This window comes from Wolffia australiana, chromosome 1 (genome assembly GCF_029677425.1).
Source record: "Wolffia australiana isolate 7733 chromosome 1, ASM2967742v1".
NCBI lineage: Eukaryota > Viridiplantae > Streptophyta > Magnoliopsida > Alismatales > Araceae > Wolffia > Wolffia australiana.
The window spans coordinates 3,832,708-3,842,581 of NC_135835.1; the positions used below are offsets into that span (position 1 = coordinate 3,832,708).

General features: G+C 41.4%; 1 protein-coding gene across 1 annotated transcript; it reads left to right on the forward strand.

Annotated features, from left to right (window-relative positions):
• Positions 1 to 336: 336 nt before the first annotated feature.
• Positions 337 to 6,032, forward strand: LOC144702373 (coatomer subunit beta-1-like). Its single transcript, XM_078574399.1, has 5 exons — positions 337 to 474; positions 581 to 2,693; positions 3,951 to 4,463; positions 4,545 to 4,630; positions 5,576 to 6,032. The coding sequence occupies exons 2-5, from the start codon at positions 633 to 635 to the stop codon at positions 5,781 to 5,783; spliced, it is 2,868 nt and encodes a 955-aa protein (XP_078430525.1). The 5' UTR covers positions 337 to 474; positions 581 to 632; the 3' UTR covers positions 5,784 to 6,032.
• The last annotated feature ends 3,842 nt before the right edge of the window (positions 6,033 to 9,874 follow it).

Here is a 9,874-nt window from a genome sequence, read left to right on the forward strand (position 1 = left end):
TAATGAAATCTTCATCTAAACCATGGATCATTAATAATTAAACTCAGAAATGAAAATTTATATTTCAGTGCATTCTAAAAAAAAATCAAATAAGTCAGCCTTATGTAAATAGAAAGCTTTAGATGCATTCATATTTATCATTCCTGTGTACTTTTTATCCTACTTTTTTTAACCCATAATTGTTAAGCATGATCTGCTTTCAAATACGCTGGGTTGGGTTTGACGCCCATTTACAAATGGGCCCACTTAAAATAAAACTGTATGTATCAACCGACGGCCCATTATTTCACCCACCGTAGATCCAAGCTTTCCTCGGTAAAACTCTTTCCTACATATATAATCCCGTCCTTCCTCTCTCGCTCTTCCTCCTCTCTTTCTCTCTCTTCTCTCTCTCTAGCGCAGGGGAGAGCAGGAACGACGAAAGCGAAGAAGATCGAGCGCGGCGGCCGGCGGATCTGAACTGTGCAATCCGAGGTAGTTTTCAATCCGTGGCTAGAATTTTTTGTTTTAGTTTCAGTTTTTCCTCCGATTCTTGGTTCGAATTCCTCTGAACAGTCAGATCTACGCTGGTTTCACTCAGATCCTTGAACAAGAGAAGCCCTAATCCCGAAGATCGGCGAAGAGTACGCGAGATGGAGAAATCCTGCACCTTGCTGGTGCATTTCGACAAGGGATCCCCCGCGCTGGCCAACGAAATCAAGGAATCGCTCGAGGGCAACGACGTCCAGGCCAAAATTGATGCTATGCGCAAAGCCGTCATGCTTCTCCTCAATGGCGAGCAGCTTCCCCAGCTCTTCATCACCATCGTCCGCTACGTTCTCCCCTCGGAAGATCACACCGTTCAAAAGCTGCTCCTCCTCTACCTGGAGATCATCGACAAGACGGATTCCCGCGGCCGCGTTCTTCCCGAGATGATTCTCATCTGTCAGACCCTCAGGAACAATCTGCAGCACCCCAACGAGTACATTCGAGGTGTCACTCTTCGATTTCTATGCCGCTTATCGGAGGCCGAGATAATCGAGCCGTTGGTGCCCTCCATACTCAGCAATCTCGAGCACCGACACCCCTTCGTAAGGCGAAATGCTGTTCTTGCTATCATGTCTCTTTACAAATTGCCTCAAGGAGAGCAGCTTCTGGTCGATGCTCCTGAGACGATTGAGCGACTTCTGGGCACAGAGCAGGACGCTTCAACCCGTCGGAATGCTTTCCTGATGCTGTTCCAGTGTGCCCAGGATCGAGCTGTGGCTTATCTTTTATCCCATATTGAATCCGTCACTGATTGGGGGGAACTGATGCAGATGGTTGTTCTTGATCTGATCCGCAAGGTCTGCAGGACGAACAGATCAGAGAAGGGTCGATACATAAAGATCATCATCGGGTTGTTGGATTCAACGTCCACCTCTACAGCGGTGAGCTATGAATGTGCTGGGACTCTTGTGTCTCTCTCTTCGGCCCCCACGGCTATCCGAGCTGCGGCCAACACCTACTGCCAGCTGCTTCTATCCCAAAGCGACAACAATGTGAAGCTCATTGTTCTTGACCGATTGAATGAGCTTCGTTCTGCTCATAGAGACATCATGATGGATTTGATCATGGATGTTCTTCGAGCGTTATCTAGTCCTAATCTTGATATTCGCAGGAAAACCTTAGATATTGCGCTGGAGCTCATCACCCCCAGGAACGTCGATGAAGTGGTGATGACCCTTAAGAAGGAGGTTGTGAAGACCCAGAGCGGAGAGCTCGAGAAGAATGGGGAGTACAGGCAGATGCTGGTTCAGGCTATCCATTCCTGCGCCATCAAATTCCCTGAAGTGGCGGGCAGTGTTGTTCATCTGCTGATGGACTACCTCGGCGACAGCAATGTCGCCTCGGCCATGGATGTTGTCGTCTTCGTCCGCGAGATCATCGAGACGAACCCAAAACTCCGTGTCTCCATCATCACTCGCTTGCTGGACACCTTCTATCAGATCCGAGCAGCACGAGTATGTGCTTGTGCTGTCTGGATTTTGGGTGAGTACTGCCTTTCCCTGTCTGAGGTTGAGACTGCTATTGCCACCATTAAGCAGTGCCTTGGGGACTTACCGTTCTATACCCTTAATAATGAGGAGACGGATTCAGTTGACTCGTCAAAGAAGCCTTCTCAAGTGAATTCTGCCGCTACTGTGTCATCTAGGAGGCCCACAGTTCTTGCAGATGGAACTTATGCAACGCAGAGTGCTGCCTCAGAGACTGCGATGACGCCTCCAAACCTGGCAGCTGGATCCTTGTCGTCGCCGGGGAACTTGCGGTCATTGATCCTCGGTGGGGATTTCTTCTTGGGGGCCGTTGTTGCATCCAATTTAACTAAGATTGTCCTCAGACTGGAAGAGGTTCAACCTTCAAAGACAGAAGTGAACAAGGCTGTGGCGGGTGCACTGCTGATTATGGTGTCTATGCTGCAACTGGGGCAGTCTTCTGTGATGCCTCATCCTATTGATAATGATTCCTATGACCGCATTATTCTTTGTATTAGACTCCTCTGCAACACGGGAGATGAAGCAAGAAAGATATGGCTTCAGTCCTGTCGCCAGAGTTTTGCAAAGATGCTCAGTGACAAGCAGCTGCGTGAGACAGAGGAGAAAAAGGCGAAAGCTCAAGTCTCTCAGGCTCAACCTGACGACCTCATTGACTTTTACCATTTGAAGAGCAGAAAGGTTAGTCATCATTCAGAGTATTCTTTTAATAGCTGTCCATTTGTCTCCTTGAAATATCACAGTGGTCTGTTAGTCAAGGGTGCATATTCCGCATCTTTACTATTAATCGGTTATCCTTTTACTTAATGTCTGGTTTCATCTATTTTAAATATGATTCGTCCACTTTTTAATGGAATCAAGTGAATTTTTTAATGATGCCTTTTTGCTATTTCTTGTACGATCCTTTTCGTCAATCCTGCGTGCTGTCTTATAATAACTGTCCCCGGTAATATTATGACTGCGTTTTGGGTTGTTAACTTTTCGAGCTTGGGATGCCTCTTTGGAGAGAGGAAGAAAGGTGCTTTCTTGTCCTCTCATTTAATTGTCCTCTTACTCTATTAAGAAATTGAAGTGCGTGTTTTTTTGCTCATCAGGTTGAAATTTTCTTTCGGTTATCTTTTGTATCGTTCCATTTTACGAGAAATATGCGTTTACTCTTTCGATTAAAAGCTTCGATACTGTGTTTCAGTATCAAACAAATTTCTAAATTGCTGCTTCGTTTTCTATTAATTCCCACCGATTGATTCATCATTACTCTACGCCACTTGTCTCCTGCTCTGTTTCAACCTCTGATTCTTTACTCTTTTAGATACCAGCGCAAACGTGTCAGTTATTTGACTTAATAGGACTGGAGGACTATTTATTTATCTGTTATTTGTACCACACGGTGATTCAACATGTTGACGAGATGAAGATGAATTTATCATCGGATGAATTTGGACATATGAGAAAATCGTCATCATCGTCTATGCTTGGGATGAGAGAATGCCAATATAATGACAAGATTAACAGACGATGACAACTTCGTCGTCAGATGATTCAGATGTATGACAAATTCGTCATCATCATCAACATCATCGTTTGTATTTGGTAAGACAATGAGAAGGTGATAACGAGATGACAAAAAATTTGTCATCTGATTATTCAACCATATGGCAAAGGTTTTTTTACGCAAGATGACAAAATGGTGATGAGACGATGACGAATTCATCAGCAAGGATCAATCATTGTAGTAGTCACCGTCCACTCATCATCTGTCCCTACCTACAGACTCCATGATGTGGAGGAACACGTGTGCTCAAAGGTTTCCTGTGGCTCTGTTCCTCTTGTCATCTAAGCAAAAAAGTGTATAAGTTAATGGGTTTCTTACTATTTGGGGATATGTTATATTTTTACGAAATTATTCAATCAGACATCATTGACTTTGTCAACACTCAGGGAATGAGCCTACTGGAACTTGAGGACGAGGTTCAGGATGACCTGAAGCGTGCAACCGGAGAGTTCACCAAGGACGCAGACGATGCGAACAAGCTGAACCGCATCCTGCAGCTGACTGGGTTCAGCGACCCAGTATACGCAGAGGCTTATGTCACAGTGCACCACTACGACATCGTGCTGGATGTCACAGTGGTGAACCGGACCAAGGAGACGCTGCAGAACCTGTGCTTGGAGCTGGCCACCATGGGGGACCTCAAGCTGGTGGAGCGCCCTCAGAATTACGTGCTCGCTCCCGAGTCTAGCCGTCAGATTCGCGCCAACATCAAGGTCTCCTCCACTGAGACTGGGGTCATTTTTGGCAATATTGTCTACGAGACCTCTTCCAACCTTCTGGACCGAACGGTTGTCGTCCTCAATGACATCCACATCGATATCATGGACTATATCTCTCCGGCCTCTTGCCCTGATGCTGCCTTCCGCACAATGTGGGCAGAGTTTGAGTGGGAAAATAAGGTCACACTCCCCTCCATCTCGCATGCATGCAGCATGTTTCTTTTTTATCTCTCAGACATATCTACCTCTCTGTTTCTGCAGGTGGCAGTAAATACTACTATCCAAGATGAGAAACAATTCCTCGAGCATATCATCAAGTCCACCAATATGAAATGCCTCACTCCTCTGTAATCTCTCACCCTCTTATTTTTCCTGTATAAATAGTTTTCGTCGGTTCCTTATTTTCTTCATAGATTTACCGGAATTTCGGTAGATTTATTTATCCCCCCTTTTTTTCTTTCCCAATCTATGGTTTTATTTCTCTTTCTATCACTCTCTTCTCTGCGCTTTTATAAACATGTATTCATCTGTCTTTCTATGTCCTTGCATGCAACAGTTGACTAAGTTGAAATGCCTCACCCCTCCGCAATTTCTCTCTCTTATCTCAATGTTATCTCTCTCCATCTTTCTTTTCTGTCTTCATCACCAAGTGTTTGTACTTCCCTCGTTATATCCCGGTAATTTCTATGTTTCATCAAATCCCAGTCGTTTTATTTATATCTTCGCTTGTTTTTTCCTCCTCTCTGGGGCCCATTGCTTGCAATTCTCTTTCCTCTAGTTCTCTTCCGTGCTCTCTCTCTCTCTCTCTCTCTCTCTCTCTCTCTCTCTCTATCTCTCTTTCTTTCTTTCTTTCTCTCCCTATGTTTATGAAAATCGGTCTATCTCCTTATATTTTATTTACATCCCCTTTTCTTTCTCTCAATACTTGTTCACTCCGTCTCTCTATGCTTGCATTTCTCTTTCTGCTTGTTCTTTTCACATATTCTGTCTCTCACTATTTCTCTCTATTCTTGCTTTATCCTCCCTCTTTGTCTATGTTTATTTGTCAACATTTCTCCTTCTTCCTTTCTTTGTCCTTTGATTCTCTCTATTTCTCTTTGTTTATGCGTCTACATTTCTATCTCTCTCTCTATGCTTTAATTCTCTGTACTCTATGTTTATGTGTCTGTATTCTCTCTCTACCTCTCTCTCTTTTTCTGTTTTTTATGGGATGCAATTCCTTGTGACTTAATTGGTGATATGCTGCCCCGTGGCATTGCTTTGCTTTTTTGTGCACTGGTGGGAAAATTAAGGTCTGCTCTGGACGGGGAGTGCGGTTACCTGGCAGCAAACCTGTACGCGAAGAGTGTGTTTGGCGAGGACGCGCTCGTGAACGTGAGCATTGAGAAGCAGGGCGATGGTAAGTTAAGCGGATACATCCGAATAAGGAGCAAAACACAGGGAATCGCCCTCAGTCTCGGCGACAAGATCACCCTCAAGCAGAAGGGGCCTGCCAGCTGATCTCTTCAGAATCATGTTTGTTTTTCCCCCTTTTTTCCTTCGCTTATTTTTATGGATGGGCCACCAACTCGAGAGCTTGTCTGGTTCTTTGCGTCGTACTCATGCTTGAAAAACATGGAGAGAGATATAGAAATAGAGAGATTAAATATCTGATGTAGAGAGAGAGATATGGAGAACCCCCTTCTCTCTCCAAGCTCTCTTCAAGCTTTTTTTCATTATCAGTATTGCGTTTTGCTATGACATACCCTATCCCATGTGTTTTTCAGATGGCTTGGCATTGTCTGTGACCAGAAAGGGAATGATGTATGATGCAAGAAGTAGATCAATATCTTAGTCACTGTTAATAAAAAACTAATTGGACTTCAATCTTTTCATAAAAATTCATTGAGGAGAAATGTGCATTGACCCAGAAGAAAGTCTATTGTACATGCACCATTTTAACTAACACTTAGCTATCAAAATTGACCCATCAATCTTTTATCACAACAATGCCCTGTGAAAACCCCTAACGCTTCACCATGCAAGTCATATAAAGTCAATCAACCTCGTACTCGGTATTCTTCCTCTATGTAGGCACATATATCACATATTTGGAGAAGTGGTCCTTGACATCTGTGATGGTATCAAGTCCATACATCCAAGGGAAGCCAAGCATTAAATCTCCTCCAAGACTATCACCATCATGGCTCATGGGAGCATAAAAAGAGCTCAGGTTCCTTATGGCTGATGACATCAACCACAAGATTAGCATACCCTTGATTGCACTTCAAACCAAAGTTGAACTTCATCGCGAAGTCTTGCTATGTTATGTGTTAAGTTGATAAACTTGAAAATAAATTCATTTTTTGCGATGCGAGTCCAAGGTTTTCTACCGAGTTTTTACCTTCAAACAAGTGTTTTTATGCATTTTTTCAAGGGAAAGAACTTAAGGTGAGAGGAGAAGTGAATCAAAATGAAACATTAGATTAAATAGATAACTACCAGAAACACAAGTGTTTTTAAATCTAAATAACCTGGAAAAAACTTGGACTTAGGAAGGCAATCCTCCCAGTGAACTGACTGTACCCAAATAGACTCAGGTAAACCATCACTAATGCATCCACTTGCTAAGGCTCCACTGCATCGGGTAGCTTTGTTAATGTGCAATAGATAGGAGAGGTTCAGAGTAGAACTCCAACCAGAAGCACCTAGCAGCAACCCAAGTCAATGAATCTTAAGATAAATACTATATACGCCCTTACGAAGAATACTGCCAAAGTAATAGGAATTAGACCTAACACAATTCTAAACTTATCCACCTCTCCCCCTCACAAACCCGCGCCTTCAAGGTAATCTGAATAGTAAATAAATCTGAATATTAAGATTCAGGTGCCCATACATGTTGTGAAGAATGATAAAACAAATGGATGCATTAGAATCTCATTAACTACTTTGTACTTTATTCCCTTTTCAGGCTCACCTATCAGAACATGACTGAACAGCCTAAAAAACTTAAATAAATCTGAATATTAGATGTCATGTAAATAATTGGCTAATTTTTTTGGTGATTCTGAGTACGAGGTTTTCTCTGACGAGACAAGCATCTATTCATGATTAAAGCACCTTCAAAATGTAGATTTTGATGCAAAACACTCGGCAAATCCTAAGATTTTGATGATTTTCTTGTGATCCATGACATGGATTGAAGATGTGAGAGAAATAATCAACAATCTAGAGTTCCCCAACTTTAGCACATGATATTTGACAATCCAAGAAGAGTTTTGGTCAGAACTTTTCGAGGGAAGCTTTGACTTTGTCTCTTCTATCCATCCGTAGCTTTTGATTTATAAATAGATCAATGAATTTTTTCCCCAATCAAGTATGACAGAGTAATTTTCTCATTAAAATTCTCGTTTGGGTCCGTTCTTAAATTTTGAAAGTGAAGGATCGAGGTACATGGTAGCTGAGCAAGAGATTTGGAGAAAGCACTGCCAGCTCACTAGGAGGTTCATATGATCATTGACTTCATATCCCACTTTTAAGCCCCTTTGGATAACGTCAGAACTTGAAAAGTGAAAAATATCCTAGGTTCTGAAGGTTCCAATTTAGGAGGAAGGAGATATCAACTGAGAATGGAGGCAGGTTTTAGGCATTGATATGGCCTCGAGAGAACCAATGTGTCTTTGTCCCCCTTAGGGACACGATCTCACAACTGGCACGGTAGCAGGGGTTTGAAGTTTTTCTTGTCTGGTATGCAAGCCACTAGCCCTACAGTGGAGGTGCTTATACTCCATTTAAAAGAAGGTCTTTTCCAGTATTAACATGATCCTATGGGATAAAAATCTTTCTTTGCCCCAACCTCTTGACCTGGAGGTTATATCTTCTCTTTTTAAATCTGATTTCTTTGTCCTTATTGATAGGTTATCTTTCCTAGAAGATAAAATAATTCCTCACTTAAATGCACACAATGACCGCCTCTACTGCTCCGTAGTGCATATCCACTATTCATTTCTGCTGAAATCAGGCAATGACCTGTCATTTCCAGGGTGTTGAGCTGCTTCCTTCATAGCTTGTGCCTTCGTAACATTCATTTTGAGTGTGCACCTTCTACCATTGGTGAAGTCAATGGTAGAGAACTCTCCATACCAGAGTTCCTACTTTAGGTTACAAAGTCAATGAATATGCATCTGAATGTTACAAAGTCAATGAAGATTCATATGAGTGATATGAATCCAATTCAGATTAAAATGAAGAAGGTGCGAGTCTACCAGCAGGAGCAGCACAGAAGCGATGGAGCGCAGTAAACAAAGGCACGCAGGGTGCAGCAGTTAATAAATATGAAAATGAAGAAGTCACACAGTGAAGCCAAAATTTATGTTAATTTTATGCAATTTAGTTTGTTTCTTTACTTCTTAACGTTGATTCCTCCAAAAGTTGGAACCTTGCATAACCTTCTAAGTAATGATATTCCCCAATGTGGCCAGACCCAAATACATGTGAACAGATCCTTCTTCCTCGCAATCAAGATTTATTTCATTAGTCAAATGTAATTACTATTTCCTATTATAATATCCAATAAAATTCCCAAAAATATTTCTGTAAAATTCAGGAAATTAAGATTTAAATAGAAAAAATATTTTCTTACCTTTTGAGAATTAGAATTTTTTTAGTTTTTAATTACACTTTCCAAATTATCCCTCTCTCTTCCTGAGGTCTAATCCTATGCCATTCATACATGGGATCTTATTGGTGGATGAGGCACCACTTAGATTAATACCCAAGTTGTTGAGGGTGTCCAAATAGCTTTGTGGCACTTCTCCCAAGTGTTATCTGAACTTTGTATTGGGATTATTCTTCAACTGCCCATACTAAATTCCCATGGAGAGGCATTAAAATCTATTCCTCCTCAAGTCTATTTAACTCCAGCTCCACAAAAATCCCGAAATAGTTTCCTGCATAAGTGACATGAAAATTATTCATTCCTAGTAACACATATGATTATCTCATGAAAATCACCAAGTTCTGATGTGGTTTAGCTGAAATGGACAATTGGGTTTGGGTTAAGGTTCAATTAATCCAATACCATATGGTCATCTCATGAAAATTAACTAATTCATAGAAATACACCTATGGCTACAAAAATATGACAATAGCAGGCCATTACTAGGATAAATTGTGTGAAATAATGTAAAAAATATGCCATAACTGATTGATTTGTAATGTTATATCTAGCCACCTTCCACTGTTACATGATGTTGCGAAAGTGTCACTCCTGGTAGATAATTGTTATAAGTACATTTGCTGAAAGGCATGGGTGGCAGCTTCTCCAAGAAAAATGACCATATTCATAAAGCATGTAAGAAAATGAATATTTCAATGTTTTTTTTTTAATTTGTGCCTTTTTATTTTACTTATGAAACTGATGGTAAGAAGATGGAGACTCTACAAACCATAAATGGTGATTATGTGACCCAATGTGTCACTTACAAGTCCATGTAAGTTTTTCTTGTCATGGTTTTTCTTCAGATTAACCAAAATATTTATAATATGTTCACCCTAATTACTCTATTGTAAGTATGAAGTAAGTAAAGGATTAATCTAAAGATTTCTTA